Here is an 18136-nt window from a genome sequence, read left to right as displayed (position 1 = left end):
AATAAAGTAATAACTGGAAGACCACTAAGAAACAATGCTTAAATATGATAAGTTATTTATATGTTGTATGTTGTGTAAATGTCCAATATGTGTTCTAATAAAATTACAAATTTAAAAAACAACAACCAAAGTCTTTCACCCAAGAGTTGAACTCTCATCCTCCAATGTTCATTTCCTAAGGTATCCCAGTAGAAAGGGCCAGAACTACTGCAAAACAGTACTCCCAGAGGCCAATCTGTGATTTTTCACTAACATGCTATTCTCCAGCCCTCCCTTTGAACATGGAGACTCAGAAGAACTCAAAGGTCTCCAGAGGAGATGTTGCTTCTCAATATAATTATCACCATCCCAGTCTTTGGGACGTCTTCTGCTACTTCTCCAACCATTGCCTTTCATGTAAAAATCAGACTAAAGCAATATGGAAGAGATCTTGCATCAGACTCCAGTCATCCTGAATGTTATGCGCAACATTTAGGACAGGCAAAGTCTCGTCTGTTGAATGTATCTTTCACTCCTTTCCATGTGAAACTTGGTTTGTCTCTGTCTGAATCAGGAAAATCATTTGCTTTTCCATTTGTGAGTGTGCTTTGAATGCTTCAAAGCCTTTTTATGGTTTAGAAACTGAAGTGACTGATTCAGCCAAAGGAGCAATGAACCTCCTGCCACTGCTTCTGATGCTTGGGCTGACCGAAAGAAATTTTGGGAGGCTCACAACCAAATGCCCCCCGATTTTGAAGCAGCAGGACAAAGGAAAGCCGTGGAACTATTACGGGCCAGGAGATCATATCATTACTGTGTTCGAATCTGCAACAAATCCTTCTCCTGAGCTGTTACAATTTAACGGGGCTCGTTATATTTCTTCTCTGTAAGTCATTCAATGGGATGGGGTTGCATTTCCCCTCATTTGCATTTCTACTACTCTTCTTCCTTTCTTTTTCTTCCAATTATTTCTAAATTGTAGGATATGTGTATTTTGATTTATAAGGCTCTCCTCATTTGCCTTATCTTGTAAAAGACTCAAATGTAAGGATGGGCAGAAGGAAACCTAAAAGAGTTTGAGAAAGACAAACACAGAATTCACAGGGTATGAGTTCATCCTATTCATATTTATTTTGATTTCATGTAGTTATTGGAAAGTTGTATTCATTTCCTGTCCTTATAGTTGCATTCATTGCCTGTCCTTATAGTTGCATTCATTGCCTGTCCTTATAGTTGCATTCATTGCCTGACTTGTAGAATAAGAATGATTTATTCTTAGAATTACTTAGCTGGCTCAGTTATGCATCCATGTTCTTGCTTTAATGATTTAGCAGCTGTACTTGACTGAATGGCTATGAATCGTGGTCATTGGATATATCTGTGACTATTGACCCTGGTTTAAAGCTATGTCCATCCCATCCTCTCAACAATTTTGGAAATTAAATGGTGATATGTGACTATAATTTGCCTCTCATTTTTTTTATTAATATTGGCTTATTTTGATGTTTCTGTTGTTCATGATGGTAACATAAACATATTTGTACAGTACTAGAAACACTAATATGGCAGGAATGCAACCCTTCATTTTCGCCATTCAAGTGGTCAACAAGAATTCCCTGCTCCTACACAATCTCACACTTGGTTACAGCATCCATGACAACTATTTGAACACACTTGCCACTTCAGATGCCTTGTTGGACACACTTTCTACTGGAGAAGCCAATGTTCCCAACTACAGTTGTGGAAGGAAAGACAATCTTTTGGGTCTTCTTGATGGAGCCAGAAGAGACATCTCCATCCAGATGTCAACATTAGTAGGCATCTACAAAGTCCCGCAGGTTTGTGTGTGTGTTTCTCTGTGGGTAAAATGAGTGGAATGGAGGTTTGTGAGCAACAGATCCAACATACCTTCTCTATGGAATTCAAGAACTGCTTTTCACCATGGCCATTGTAGATGTCATGGATAGGGATAGGGATTCCTAGTGGTGAAGGGACAAGGATTGAAGCAGCCATATCCTTGTACATGTTGTTAATGTTGTCTGTTTTAGATTCTGTATCTTAATATGGCCAATGGCTAATCAACAGTTCTAAGCCATTCTATTATGTTCATTAGAACAAAATTGGATCTATTAAAGGTGGATATTTTAGACTTGAACTCACCCCAAATATAACACTGCATTCTTTTTTTTACTGATTTATTTACTTTATTTGAATAACATAAAAATTCCATTTCAATCCAATAGTGTGTTGTCTGACATTTCGCTTCTCATTGGATTGAAATGGAATTTTTATGTTATTCAAATTCTGGTTTCATCTCTATATGTTGTTTTATCACTTTTTCCAAACAAGCATGTATTTCTGTCCAGTATTTTTTGGCTTTTGGACACGTCCGCCACATATGGAAATATGAACCAGGTATTTGGTTGCATTTCCAACATTTAGCAGATCTATCCTTATACATTTTTGCCAGTCTTGTTGGTGCAAAATGCCATGTATAAAACATTTTATACAAATTTTCTTTATATGCAGTTGACATAGTCGATTTAACATTTCTATCCCACAATTTCTGCCTTTTGTCTAGTTCTATTGCATATCCAAAATTTTTAACCCAAACAATCATTGTCTTCTTTACCTGTACCAAACCTTTCCAGGTTTTTTATTTTTTGCTTTAATTTCTATGCCGCCCTTCTCCAGAGACTCAGGGCGGCTTACAATGCGTTAAGCAATAGCCTTCATATTTTTGTATATTTATACAAAGTCCACTTATAGCCCCCACAATCTGGGTCCTCATTTTACCTACCTTTGAAAGGATGGAAGGCTGAGTCAACCTTGAGCCTGGGGGATCTGAACTTGCAGTTTGATACCTAATAAGTAACAATATATTTTCTTTATCAGTTTTTCATCCATTCCAGTTAGTATCTGGTCCAATTCTATTAACTCTTTATTGAAACCATACATCTTTCTGATATTGAGATTGTATCTGCATATTTGGCCACCATGCGATGTCCATCCCTTGACTATTAAGTTCCTGCTTGGTTTTTAATTCCCCTTTTTCATTCAAAATATTTTTATATCTTACAATTTTTTCCATATTAATAACATTAGCATGTATCAATGCCTCCATTGCCAGACTGGTATTTTCAAGTAGTGTTCTTTAATTTTAAGCCATACTGATAACAGTGCATTTCTAACATAATGTCTTTGAAAGTAACTAGGTATCTTATTCTTCCCATACCATAAAAAAAGCATGCCAACCTAGTTGCAGGTCATGTCCTTCTAAAGTTAATAGTCTTTTATACCACAAATTGATCCGTTCTTTCACCCATGTAAGTACCGAGGCCTGGTAGTACAAACTCCCTCTTTTTTTTTTTTTAAATCTTGCAACACTTTCAAACCTATTCTTGCTTTTTTCCCTAGCCAAATATTGGAATAAATATAATAGTCTTGGTAAAATATTCTTTTTTATAGTAGCTTTTCTTCCTGTTAATGACAGTTGCAGATCTTTCCATTTCTCCAAATCTAGTTTAATTTGTTACATCAGTTTCATATAATTGTCCTCTTTAATTGTTATACATTTTGCTGTTAATTGTATTCCTAGGTACTTAACTTTTTTAGCTCTCTGTATATCAATTCTTTCCATCAACACTCTTTTTTGTGTATCTGTGAGATTTTTAACCAAAATCTTTGTCTTATCTTTATTATTTTCAATCCTGCAATTTCCCCATATTCTTCTATCTTTCTGATTAACCACTCCAGTTCCTAAAGGGGCTTCTAATTTAAAGACCAAGTCATCTGCAAACGCCTGTAGCTTATATTTCTCTTTTTTTATTTCCATTCCTTTTATTTCTTCATCTTGTCGAATATTTCTGGCTAAGACTTCCAGAGTCAGAATAAATAGCAAAGGGGACAGGGGTCATCCCTGTCTGGTGCTTTTTTTAATATCAAAGTTATTCGTCATGTCCCCCGTTTGCCATTCACCCTAGCTGATTGTTTGTGGTATATTGCTTTAATCATATTAATAAATCTCTCCCCAAAGTCCATATATTTTAATTGTAATAGCATAAATTGCTAATTAACGTTGCGAAATGCTTTCTGTGCATCTAGGAAAATCAATGCCACTTGTTTTCCAGGGTGTGTTACACAATACTCCAATGTATTTAAAATCACTCTCATGTTTTTACTACATGAGCTACAGTTTTTAAAAATTACACTGTTCTCATTCTCTTTCTCTGCAGTTCTCTCTGTAAACAGCTCTGTAAACAGGTGCAGGCAGTTTATCTGAGCCTTGTAACAATGTTCTTTTCATAAACCACCCAAGGTCAATTGTTAATCTCACTTTCTTTTCTTCACTTTCTCTCGATAGCAGTTTTTTCCCAACCAGCAGGTGTCACTATTGCTCTATTTCTCTTCTCTCCTTTAACTTCTTTTAACATACATCAAATATTTTTCCTTTAGGGGTTCCAGAGCCCGAGTTTTATATTTAAAAAAAAAAGTTTTAGTTCAATGAAATCTAATTAATATTATCCTTAGAATAACCAGTCCAGATTTCCTCTTTTAAAGCTTATTTCTCTCAAACAGTTCAAATAATTCAAATAATTCAAATAATTCAAATAATTCAAATTTCTTATCTGGATCTATTTCATCTTTGTGCTTATTCACCACTATTCTCAGCGGGTGGAAGATAGACAAATCCACCCCCTTCTTTTACAGTCCCACTGTCACTCAGGCCAGTTTTAAAAGGGGCAAATTCCTGAACAGAATTTGGAAAATTCTCACCCACACTGTTCTTCCCAATCTTCACTGATTCTTCTCTGGTCGGGCAGTCACAGCCTCAGTCAGGCACACAATGGCTGTCTTTTTCTTCCTGCCAGTTTGAGAGCTTTCCTCCAGATCAAAAAAGGAGTTTGCAATCTCCTGGTGATCTATGGAGTGTCCTCTCTTCTTCACCACCCCTCCAGTGTGGCTTAGGTCCCTCCGACCCTCTGGCAGAAGGAATTAGGAGAACTTCCATAGAGCCCTGTGGAAAATACATTCTATCACTGCAACAGTGACCCCCACCTCTCTCACTCTCTTAATCCCTGTTTTATATTCTGTATCTTGATATGGCCAATGGCTAATCAACAATAAGCCATTCTATTATGTTCATTAGAACAAAGTTGGATCTATTCAAAGCAAATATTTTGGACTTGAACTCACCCCAAATATAACACTGCATTCTTCATTCCTTTTTCAGATTACTTGTTTATTTGTTTCAGAGGCTCTGAGTGATAAAAGACAATTCCCCTATTTCTACCGGATGGCCCCCAAAAATGGGATCCAGTATCCCGCAATCGTCCAACTGCTCCTCCATTTCAGATGGACCTTGATTGGACTCTTTGCTTCAGACACGGAGAAGGGAGAGAATTTCATGAGGACTTTGACTCCAATGCTTGTGAGGAATGGGATTTGTGTTGTTATATCACAACGATTCTCAACGACTACACCTACAGCACCCTTCAGGGATGCCATCTCTAAATGGAGACAGGTCAATGTCTTTGTTTTCTTTACAGACTTTCGTACCATGATGGATGGAATTCACCATGTTCATTTTGCACTTGAAGGTCTGCCACAACCCATTGAAGGGAAAATATGGATCATCACATTTTTTGGAGAATTGCCAGTGAAAAGTCATAGACTTTACGAATACGTTCACAGTATTTGGAACTTTTATATACAGGAAAGAGAGTATGATGATACCTTTCAACCATTTATCTTTGTGCAACCACAATTTCAAAATCGGTCTTTTCACTGTTCTCTTTCAAAGCACATCCTTTCTGTCAAAGTCCGAAGAAGATGCACACAGAAAGAGCCCCTGGAGACCGAAGGGAAAAGTCACAGCCATCAGTACCTAATTGACCACCGTGCTTATAGTATCATTAAGACTCTGGCCTATGCCTTGAATGCTGCATATTCCTCCAGATCCAAGAGAAGAAGGAAGAAGATGTTGGTGGCTTCAAGACTTCAGCCATGGCAGGTAAGGGGACCTTACACAGATTCATCAAGCTTAGTTCTTTTGAAAAATGAATCCAAAGGAGAAGAAGGGAAACCTTCTGGGACAAGTAACGGGAGCTCACCCCATGACACGACACTAGGGATTTGAACCACTGAACTGCCGATCTTTCTATTGACAACCTCAGCATCTTAGCCACTGAGCGACCGTGTCCCTTTGTATTAGCACAATTCAAATATTCAAATAAGAAACCAAAGATTTCTGCTTTTAAACTGTCTGGTTGTTTCCATTCTAGCTTCATCCCTTTCTGAAGAAGAATGCATTTTGCAATTTTTCAGAGATGAAAATGTATTTGGACCAAAATGGAGATCTGATAGCAGATCTGGATATTATGAGCTTGGTGGTTTTCCCCGAGGAGAATTATATTGAAGAGCAAATGGGAAGTTTTGAAAGGCAGCGACTTATCATCAGCCAAGAGACTCTTTCCTTCCTAAAGTTGCTCAACAAGGTGGGTGAAATATTAGCCTTTTTTCTGTTTTCAAAAGCCTTATGACCCAGTCACAAAGGTGGGTGCACTTCACTGATAATTGAATGTGTAGAGTAAAACTTATAACTATCTTAGATGGATATTATTATCAACTAATATGATCTTTTCCTGCTAAAGTGGCTTAAGAAGGTGGGTGAAATTCAGACATTATTCTATCAGGACACATTTCAAGTAAGCTAGTCAGCTAGGTGAAGGATTTCCCATGAGAATTTATTTTAAAAAAAATTGTAATTTTATTAAAACATATATATAACATTCACATAACATACAACATATACATAATTTATCTCTTTTAAACATTGTTTCTTTGTGGGGGGGGGTTTTCAGTTATTTTATCTTTCTTCCCCATGTCTTCATTTCTTTCTTCTTCTCCCCCCCCCCATTGTCCTTTTCTTCCCCCTAAAAAAAAATAAGTTTTTTAGCTTTAACAAGCTTAATGTCAGCGTTCCAGAAAACCCCCACTCCAAGTAAAGATGCGGAAGCAAGCATTTTCCAAAGTCCTCTTTCCTAAAATAGGCAAACTGGCACATCTGGGAAAACCTGAATCTGAAAAGCCCGAGTTTTCCTTCAATAAGTCAAAGCCCCCCAAACTATCCCCTTTTCCACCCAGTCGGTCACATGCTCCAATCAATGTCCGTTCCATCCTGATCCAGCCTCCTGATCACTCCTCCTCCAGATGCGGGATTGCCCTGACCTTGACCGACAGGAAGAATGCTATTATGTCTACTAATCCCTCCTCCTACTTTCCCACACATGAGAAGGTGGCAGCATTGGAGCTTCCAGCCTAACGTGGCTTCCAAAGCTGACAGGCGTCTCCCCCCCCCCCGCAAAAAGAACCCCTCCTCCAGACAAAACACACAAAAAAAGGGTTAACGCCTAGCAACAATCCCTTTAACACCCTCCCCCCCCAGGAGGACCTTTCGGTTTATCAGGAAATTTGTCGTGAAACTGTTTCACAAACGCATCAACATTCACATCCTAACTCTTAACCAAAGTAGCTTCAGCCAAAAGGTAGCCTTTCCAGTCCACTAAATATTGTAATCAACCCCTATAGAGTCTAGAGTCCAGGATTTTCTTCACCTCATAATGAGTCTCCCCTTGTATTATTAAAGGAGGGGGCGGAGCAGCTGGCAAAGGTCTGAGGGTAGATTCTCTGACCAGTTTCAATAAGCTACTGTGGAAAACAGGGTGTACTTTCCCTAAGATGCGTGAGAGTCTAAGTTGGACAGTCACTGGGTTAATCACTTTCTTTTGTGTTTTGTCTGGAGGAGGGGTTCTTTTTGCAGGGGGGGGGATGCCTGTCAGCTTTGGAAGCCACGTTAGGCCGGAAGCTCCAATGCTGCCACCTTCTCATGTGTGGGAAAGTAGGAGAAGGAGTTAGTAGACATAATAGCCTTCTTCCTGTCAGTCAAGGTCAGGGCGATCCCGCATCTGGAGGAGGAGTGATCAGGGGGATGGATCAGGATGGAACGGACGTTGATTGGAGCATGTGACCAACTGGGGTGAAAAGCAGATGGTTTTGGGAGCTTTGATTTACTGAAGGAAAACCCGGGCTTTTCAGATTCGGGTTTTCCCAGATGTGCCAGTTTGCCTATTTTAGGAAAGAGGACTTTGGAAAATGTTTGCTTCCGCATCTTTACTTGGAGTGGGTTTTTTTCTGGAACACTGACGTTTTTGGGGTTACTATAAATCGTATAAGTTCATGATGTTTCATGACTTAGCTTTATACATTTCTTTTACAATTATTATATACATATTTTAATTATATCTTTAATATTATACATTTCTATATTCATGTTATATTAAAAAAAATCTTTTTTATTTATACTACTTGTTTTTGTCCATTCCAATTTTTATTCCACTCCATACATTTGTTATGTATATATTTTATACTTCTAATTTTCTCCCCTGATAGTTATTATTCTTTATTTCTCACCTTAAGCCATTTATACCATTTATTCCATATTCTATAATAATCTGTCTCTTCTTTTTCTTTAATTTCTTTTGTTAATCTGTCCATCTCAGCACATTCTAAAATCTTATCTATCAATTCTTCCTCAGTTGGAGTTCTTTCCTGTTTCCAGTTTTTTGCATATACTATTCGTGCTGCTGTTTAGATGTGTAGCATCAAATATTTTATTTCCTTGGAATATGGTCTTGTAAAAATTCCTAACAGTAATGTTTCTGGTTTTCTTTCTATTTGTTGGTTTGTTATTTATTCTATCCACTTCTTAGTATTTGCCCAATTTTTTTTTATTGCTGTCAGGCACGTCCACCATAGATGGTAATATGTTCCTTGGGATTTCTTGCATTTCCAACATTTTGAGCTATAGTTTGGGTACATCTTTGCAAGTCTTGTCGGTGGCAAATGCCATCTATAAAACATGTTCAACTGGTTTTCTTTGTATGCCACCGATAATGTTAGTTTTGTATTTACTTGCCGCATTATTTCCCATCTCTCCAGATCTATTGTATAATTAAAGTTTTGCACCCATTTAATCATTGTATTCTTCACTATCTCTTCCTCCATTTTATATTGTAATAGAAATTTATAAATTTTGATAATTAGCTTCTCTTCTGATCCTAATATAATTTTGTCTAATTCATGTTTCACTCTTTGTGTTTCGTAAGTTTTTCTGTCTTCCTTATATTTGATCTCCCTGTTGCAATCTTGCGAGATCCGGCCGTGAATGGTGTGCATGGGCTTTTAATGTTTTTAAAATGTTTTTATAGTATTTTTAAATAATTTTTCTATGTTCATCGTTCGCATTATTTTTGCTGTAAGCTGCCCAGAGTTCCTTGGTAGTTGGGCGGCATAGAAATGTGATAAATTAAATTAAATTAATTTACTGGGGAATTATTCTTTAGGATACAGATCATGGCTTTTTTGTGTCCCCTCTGCTATTAGGATCTCTAACTAAAGAGTAACCCACAAGTATTGGAGATTGTCTTGCTAATCCCTCAGGTTCAATTATTCCTTGTGCTCAAATAGCAAAGAAGAAGGCAATTCAGTTGATCTGTGCCTGAATTCAGGTTTTAACTGAATCCGATGACATTGAATCAAGACTTTTGGTTCCAGTAAGAAATCATCTTTGGAATTAAAAACAGAATGGTTGGGATCAGGGTTTCCTGACAGGACAGGTTATTTATTTATTTAGCGTATGGTAAAAAAAAGCACATCACAATTGCAATCTCAATGAGCAAACATGAAACTATTTGCTCTGTTTACAAATTCAGATGATTTAAATAGTCAATTATAGATATATAAAGAATGGAGGAATGGATTTTAAGCAGCCATGAGAAGGAACCCATTTTTTGTCACAATGCTTAAATTTTTTTCTCTATTCCATTCTTCCCAACTTTATTAAGTACAAAAGTCTTTTCTTGCAAGCTGATCTGTCAGAAGCAAAAGCAGGAACTAAATAAAGAAATTGCCAGCAGTCATATCTTGTACAACCATTTGAAATTAATTAGAAATTTCATATCTATCTAAAAGAACCCCATAATCTACTTGATAAATGTTCTTGTTGACCTCAGTTTCCCATGGAACAGTGAGCCCTAATGTATTTTCTTTGGCATTCACTATTTTTCTGCTTAGTCTCTACCTCAATCCAAATGTGTAGAAAATTGTTATCCTGGATTTGTCAAGCGGGCTCGAGAAGGAGAGCCAGTTTGCTGTTATGACTGCATTCCTTGTCCAGAGGGGACCATCTCCACCCAGGAAGGTGGGTCACACTGGAGGACAGGATACCAGAGATCTTGATCAAAGTGCATGTTAAAGACACATATAAGCTTGAATATTTTGCTGTTGCTCTTTATATTCAACAATTTATTCCAGAATAGGAGGAATAAGAAAAAGTTCTTGAAGATGAGGCAAGAAGAACATGGTGGACATTTTAGCCAGAGGCAATCTCTCTTCTACTAGTCAGTTTGGAACTGTCTTTCCATGTTTACCTCTGTTAGGAACATCTAAATTCTTTGAAAGTTGAGAAACAGTTTCAGCTCAATATCTTGTTCTCACCCAAATCAACTTTACATTATGGGCCAAAGGATACAAGCCATCAAACATGTGATAGGCAGCATATAAATATAACAAACAAATAAAATACCTCGCTCAATCAATTGAATAAGCTGTCAATGTTTATTAATATTATACAGCCTTATAAAGAGAAATGTGTAGTCACGAGGACCATGGAGGTAAGCAGTTGGGTTCAAGGGACAAGACAAAACTAAATTGAGCATCCATTGTAAAATCCATTAAGGGAATTTCAGTGTGAGAGGAGGAACGAAACTAAATTTTCTATTAGCAGGGCTAAAATCTATCTGTCTCGTCACCAACACTCCAACTATCCATCTTATAAATTGAGAAGTAAAACACCAATATTGCTTATAGCCCAGCTCAACAATCCTGGGTTCTCCATTTATTCTGGGTGGCATTCTTGAAAACCAACAATAAAATATTTTACAAACTCAAATTAAATCAATGAAACTTTAAAAACTAAGATCAGCTCTGTTGAACAAATCACATTTTTAAGGGATTTCCAGAAAACCTCAAATGTTGGAGTTCATCTCAACTTGAAGTAGTTAATGTCTTTTCCGAGGAATGGATGGTATCACCATCTGTCCAGAAGGAGGCAGTAGCAAACCCCTTTCCCAGGGGCCTCTCCATAGGCCCAACCATAAAACACAAACTTTCATATACTGTGGAATATTTTTAGGACAGTTTGATGGGAAATGGTGGCTGCTCAGGTATAGAACCCAGGCTGTTGTCTGAGTTACAGCAGAAAGACGACACCGGTTGCTCTTGCCAATGACCTCTGCAGAGCTCAGGATGTGGGGTGGTAAAACTATACTGTCTTTTCTGAATCTCTCATAAGCTTTTATTACTATCAACAAAGGTACCTTTCTGGACCAGCATTGGAGATTGGGAATGAGAGGCAGACTTTAGCAATGTTTCTCTTCTTCACAGATGATTTCGGTTGATATTGTTGGGGGACAGAGTTCAGGCCTTAGGCCCCTTCTCCTTTCCTTTTTATAATGTGCATGAAACTGAGAGGTGAGTCATTTGGAAGGAGAGATTGCTGCATAAACATTGATTTCTCTTTCCTCAGATACTGAAAAGTGTACAAAGTGCCCTGATGATCAATATCCAACTGAGAACAAAGTCCAATGTATCCACAAAAGAATAACCTTCCTGTCCCATGAGGAACATCTGGGCATCATTCTGGTCTCCTTTGCCGTACTCTTATTCCTAATCACAGGATTTGTTTCAATCATATTCCTTAAATACCTAGAAACTCCCATTGTCAAAGCCAACAACCGGGATCTCTCCTTCATCCTCCTGGTCTCCCTCCTGCTTTGCTTCTTGTCTTCCTTTTTATTCATTGGCCGACCAAGAAGAGCCACCTGCCTTCTCCGACAAACCATGTTCAGCATTGTCTTCTCAGTAGCTGTGTCTTCTGTGTTGGCCAAAACAATCACAGTTGTGCTGGCATTCCTTGCCACAAAACCAGGGAACAAAGTGAGAAGATGGTTGGGGAAGAGCTTGGCCAACTCCATCATCCTTTCTGCTGCTGCTGGCCAAATTTTAATTTGTGCCATGTGGCTGGGAGTTTCTCCCCCATTCCCTGACTCTGATCTTCAATCCCAGCCTGGAGAGATCATCCTTCAATGCAATGAAGGCTCTGTCACCATGTTTTATGTTGTCCTTGGCTACATGTGTTTCCTAGCTGCCATTTGCTTCACTGTAGCTTTCCTGGCCAGGAATCTGCCTGGGGCCTTCAATGAAGCCAAGTTGATCACCTTCAGCATGCTGGTCTTCTGCAGTGTTTGGGTCTCCTTCCTGCCCACCTACCTGAGCACCAAAGGAAAGTCCATGGTGGCTGTGCAAGTTTTCTCCATCTTGGCCTCAAGTGCCGGTCTTCTGGTTTGCATCTTCTTCCCCAAGTGCTACATTATCATCTTGAGACCACATCTAAACACCAAGGAGCATCTAATGATAAAAGTAGGGAACTGATAGTGAAATAAATTCTTATGTGGAACTTCTTAGCATAGTATTCTTCTCTTTCTCAAAGGCAGGTGAGGACAGAAGAGCTGATTGTCAAGAACATGCTGATACCCCTCAGTTGCAACATTCTGCATGACCTACTACAGTTATTTCTGCAGATGTTACATGACAACATAGACTTTATGGGATCTCAGAGTTTCATGCCTTTGGTGTTGATTCATCACTCTCCCATGGTATCATGCTGCACCGGTTGGAAGGGTTGGGAGTGGGAGGCACTGTCTTATGGTGGTTCTCCTCCTATCTCTCCGACCGGTCGCAGTCTGTGTTGGCTGGAGGGCAGAAGTTGACCTCAAGGCACTTGGTTTGTGGGGTGCCACAAGGGTCGGTCCTCTCGCCTCTCCTGTTCAACATTTAATTGAAGCCGCTGGGCGAGATCATCCTTGGTTTTGGGGTGCAGTGCCATCTGTACGCTGATGACACCCAGCTGTACATCTCCACCCCAGACCTCCCCAACGATGCCCTTGAAGTGATGTCCCGGTGCCTGGAGGCCGTGCAGGTCTGGATGGGGAGGAACAGGCTCCAACTCAACCCCTCCAAGACTGAGTGGCTGTGGCTGCCGGCGTCCCGATATAGTCAGCTGGTGCCATCGCTGACTATTGGGGGCGAGACATTGGCCCCCACGGAGAGGGCGCGTAACTTGGCTGTCCTCTTGGACGCACGGCTGTCTTTAGAAGAGCATATGACGGCTGTGGCTAGGGGGGCTTTCTATCAGGTTCGCCTGATACGCCAGTTGCGCCCCTTTCTGGATCGGGACTCCTTATGCACGGTCACTCATGCCCTTGTTACTTCCTGCCTGGACTACTGCAATGCTCTCTACATGGGGCTCCCCTTAAGGAGCACTCGGAGGCTCCAACTGGTGCAGAATGCAGCCGCGTGGGTACTTATGGGGGCGACATGGCGCTCCCACATGACACCTCTCCTGCGCGAGCTGTATTGGCTTCCAGTGGTCTTCCGAGTGCACTTCAAGGTGTTGGTTCTCATCTTCAAAGTGCTCCATGGCTTAGGACCTGGTTACTTACGAGACCACCTTCTGCCTCTGATAACCTCCCACCGGCCAACACGCTCCCACAGAGAGGGCCTCCTCAAGGTGCTGTCTGTCAGGCAATGTTGGCTGACGACCCCTCGGGCAAGAGCCTTCTCTGTGGGGGCACCTGCCCTCTGGAATGAGCTACCCCCAGGGATACGACTGATCCCGGACCTCCGGACCTTCCACCGGGCCCTGGAGACTTTTTTATTTCAACAAGCCGGGCTGGGTTAAAAATCTTTTAATTGGGGAATTTTATGGGCAAGGGGTTTTAAATTGGAGAAGCCAAAGATAATTTAATTTCGTTTTAATGTATTTTAATATTTGTATTGTGTGTTTTTAATTTTGGCTGTTCACCACCCCGAGTCCTTTGGGAGAGGGGGTGGTATAAAAATTTAATAAATAAATAAATAAATAAATAAATAAATAAATAAATAAATAAATAAATATCTTTTATAGACTCTGTTGTATAACCCCAGACATCCAGATGAATGGGTCATTCCATCCCACAGAGGAATGGGTCTCTGTGTTCCCTATGCTGAATTCTTCATGTTTGTGGGCTCTGGAGGGAGCCTAAGCCACCCTGCAGGGGTGTTGAAGCAGAGGGGTGCACCCTGTGAGGTTGGGGAGAGTTGCAGCTCTCCCTTCAGGTCTGGGGTCTTTTTTCCCTCTCAGACACGGCAAGAAGAAGAAGCAGCCTAAAGATGGCTGCTACAAAGCTGGGACAACTGAAGAATTACAGCTAAGACTGGTGCAGGAGAGAAGGTGAGACATGGTGGAACTGGGGGAAAGGATTTTCCTTTGTTTTAAATTATACCAAGAAATAAACCAGAACTATTTGCCCAGAACCATGGGTTAAAGTGGTGCCTAAGGTTTTTGGAGTGAGCTGAAGAAATACCTAACTGGAAATGAAAGGTGCAGAAGAATAAAAAACAGATATTTAAATAAACAGAGAAGTGACTCTTAAAATGGGGAGAAGCCATACTGGGAAGTCATTTTTAAATATTAGAATTATCCATATACAAAATTTACTCTGCTTTTATCTTTATATTTGTTATATAATCCAAATAACAATAAACTAGTAAACTGAAATCTAAGTGGAGACTGCCACCTGCTGACAAAAAGGAAAACCACAAAGAAGTGATTCAATTAAAGAGAAATTTGAACATTATATGAGAGGATCGAATTTGGAAAGAGGACATAAAGGGCTTTTGATAACCTCTCAGTGTACTTGAATGGAACTGAGTGTTAAACTTTATTGTTGTTTTGACTTTTCATTTTCATTTTTCATTTCATTTTATTAAATTTGTATACCGCCCTACTCCCGAAGGACTCAGGGCAGTGAACAGGCACAAAATAAAACACATAAATACAAAAGTTAAAAAACATAATTAAAACCAAATTAAATAATTTTTGCCCGAGACAATTAAAATTCCCAATAATTTAAAACAAATTAAAATTTCAATTTAAAAATTTAAAAGAAGGGGAGAAAATTAGGCCAGGCCGGCCTGCTGGAATAGGAGTGTCTTCAAAGCATGGCGGAAAGTGCGCAGATCCGGGATCCTCCGTATCTCCGGAGGGAGCTCATTCCAGATAGTAGGTGCCCCCAAAGAGAAGGCCCTCCCCCTAGGGGCCGCCAGTCGACATTGTTTGGCCGACGGCACCAGGAGGAGTCCCTCTCTGCTTTCCCTTTCTCCTCTCTTTCTTTTAAAGCATAGCAATTAAAGTATAAAGCGGGCAAGAGATGATGGATGGATGACTCCCTTTCTCTATCGCTGCTTTGAATTGTCTTTTAGTCACTCTCACTCTCCACTCTCTTTTTTTCTCTTTTTTTTTAAGGCAGGTGACATGATTAGTAGTTAGACAGGAAAGAAAGAAAAAGCCTTTTAATATAGGGTGACATGATTAAAAGCTAGAATAAGTGATAGAAATAAAGGGAATAATAATGTATACATTTTTATTTGATAACATGAAAGTAATAATGAGAAATAGGTGGAATACTTGAATAATGATAGATTGTAACCTAATATAGATGTGTATTGTTATTATAAATACATAAGTTGATTGAATGTAATAATAATGTTTAATCTGATCAGTTTTATTTGTATTGGAATGTATGATGCCCAGGTGCCACACTGTTCACTCATTGATTTGATATTTTTATTAAAAAATTAAAAAAAATTAAAAATCTGGGCAGGGGGAGGAATGATCCTATTGTAAAGCTTCACCCAGAAGGAGTGCAACAACCTTTGTGAAGGCTCAATGCAGGAAAGAAAAAAGAAAACTTGAGACTAGATTAGCCTCTTAGCAAAAGAAACCACTTGATCCTCTTGTCTCCAATTGGAAACTTTCAGCATTGTACCATGCGGATTGAAAAATAATCTTAAATAGAAAATGGCAGGAGGGCTTTCCTGAGGCTTTACACCATGTAAAAATAATTATAACACTCACAGTACAAACAAAAAGATGCAACCCCTTCTCTCAAGTGAACATGTACACATGCCCCTCAAGTGTCACACACTGTCAGCTGCCACCTTCTGCTTGCTTGTGCTTCCCTGCTATGCGGTGACAGGCTGCCATGAACTGTGGGGAGGACGACTGAAGGAGGGAAGGCTTGGGGAAATGAAAGTAAGTGATTTATATCCTTGAGATGCTGCCTCAAGGTCACCCAGCTGGAAGAAGTACGGAACAGGATACCAAACTGAGCTTGGACTGACCATTATGAAAACCTCTTGCCTGAACCTGATTGGTTATTCCGGGATGGGCAAGGAGAGTTAGCTAAGGGAGGGGAACGTGGAACTTTGGGATTTTGGCCCATGATTCTCAGTTCTGGCTTTGCAATATTGCAATACACTTGGCTTCTAATAAACTATGCCTTTCTCAAGAAATGAAGCCAAGGATTCTTTCTATTTAGAGATCTAAGGACAGTCCCCCTATAAAACAATCTCTCTGTACCCCCATTTTCTCTGTCACTGATCATCTTCATCCTTCTTGTCTTCTGCGGTGTCTGGATTTCTTTTGTGCCCACCTATCTGTGCACCAAGGGGAAATTCATGGTGGCCATGCAGGCATTCTTCATCTTGGCCTCCAGTGCTGAGCTGCCGAGTTGCACCTTCATCCCCAAATGTTAAATTATTATCCTGTGGCTACATCTTAATACTAAGGAGCAGCTTATATCAAAATAGAGTAAAAATGTAGTGTTAATGATGATTACTACATTTAGAATTCCTTACAACCAAACAATTTCATTTGGCATAGGGATAATGGTTGAATCAGAGCAGAGACTGAATAATTCCTTTCAAAAATGATTTTCTATGAAAGGAGACCTCAAAATATTTTATTCTATATAAAAAAAGACGATCTGGATTTCTCATTCCCAGGAATTTTCTTTACTTTTCTTGTTTTGCTTAATCGTTTCCTTGTCCTTTACTTACAATTATTATTATTATTATTATTTTGAGAGTCAGGACACAGCCAGATTTAAACACTTGCGTGAATACTTGTAATCAGTTTCAATCCTGCATGGACTTTATTTATATCAGAAAGAAGCATATTTAGCAAGCCTATGAACAGAACAGAACAGAACAGAATTCTTTATTGATCAAGTGTACTTGTACACATAAGGAATTTGCATAAGCTCTCAGATATTGCGAGGTGGTGCAGTAGTTAGGGTGCAGTACTGCAGCTACTTCAGCTGACTGCTAGTTCAGCAGATCAGCGGATCAAATCTCACCTGCTCAAGGTTGACTCAGCCTTCCATCCTTCCGAGGTGGGTAAAATGAGGACCCAGATTGTTGGGGGCAATATGCTATTTAGTATACTGTCTTTGATGTAAGCCACCCAGAGTCCTCCGAGAGTGGGCGGCATAGAAATATGAATAATAAAAATAATTTAAAAAATAAAAATAAAAAGAACAGAACAGAACAGAACAGAATTCTTTATTGACCAAGTGTACTTGTACACATAAGAAAATTGTCTCCGGTGCATAAGCTCTCAGATATTGCACCATATCTGTGTCTAGGGAAGATTTTCATTCATCCAAGTCATGGTTGTCCCAAAGGTGGGACAACCATGTTAAAGAGGCCATCTATGTCAAAACTGAACAGCCCTCTCACAACAGAGGGGGAAGGATAAGATATCATCGATCTCCATTCTTCAACACAGTCCTTTCAACAGTTCCAAGAAGGCTCCACACCCATTTCCACCACTCAGGTGACCCTGATGACACAGGTAAACCTCCAGGTGATCTTAACGACCCACTAAAACAAGGCAAATGACCAGCTGTCTGCAAGGAGTATAAATCCTTCCAATCCCCACCATTCTTCAGAGCAGAAGAAGCTTCTTGGATGAGAAGCAAAATGTCTTCAAAGAAAAACCAGAAAGTCAAGTTGCCTATTAAAAAAAAAAAACACCTTTGAAACACTCTTTCTGTGGTTTCCTGTCATGCCTCCATGGGTACGACAGGTACACATTTTAACAATTTGTTTATTCCCTTTAATTCAGTCATTTTAATGAATGAATCCTGATCAT

At 39.5% G+C, this 18136-nt stretch overlaps 1 protein-coding gene across 1 annotated transcript; it reads left to right on the top strand.

The window, feature by feature from the left end:
- The first annotated feature begins 1541 nt into the window (after positions 1-1541).
- LOC139309779 (vomeronasal type-2 receptor 26-like) lies at positions 1542-12531 on the top strand. The gene is made up of 6 exons (XM_070933985.1): positions 1542-1817; positions 5213-5410; positions 5938-5992; positions 6307-6476; positions 10114-10240; positions 11627-12531. Exons 1-6 carry the CDS (start codon positions 1542-1544, stop codon positions 12529-12531), a joined length of 1731 nt encoding a protein of 576 aa, XP_070790086.1.
- The last annotated feature ends 5605 nt before the right edge of the window (positions 12532-18136 follow it).

The sequence above is a fragment of the Pituophis catenifer genome, unplaced genomic scaffold, assembly GCF_029215685.1.
Source record: "Pituophis catenifer annectens isolate HBS135680 unplaced genomic scaffold, rPitCat1.0.hap2 SCAF_2, whole genome shotgun sequence".
Taxonomy (NCBI): Eukaryota; Metazoa; Chordata; class Lepidosauria; order Squamata; family Colubridae; genus Pituophis; species Pituophis catenifer.
The sequence above is the reverse complement of the archived record's forward strand: the minus strand, read 5'-3'. Positions and strand labels throughout refer to the sequence as shown.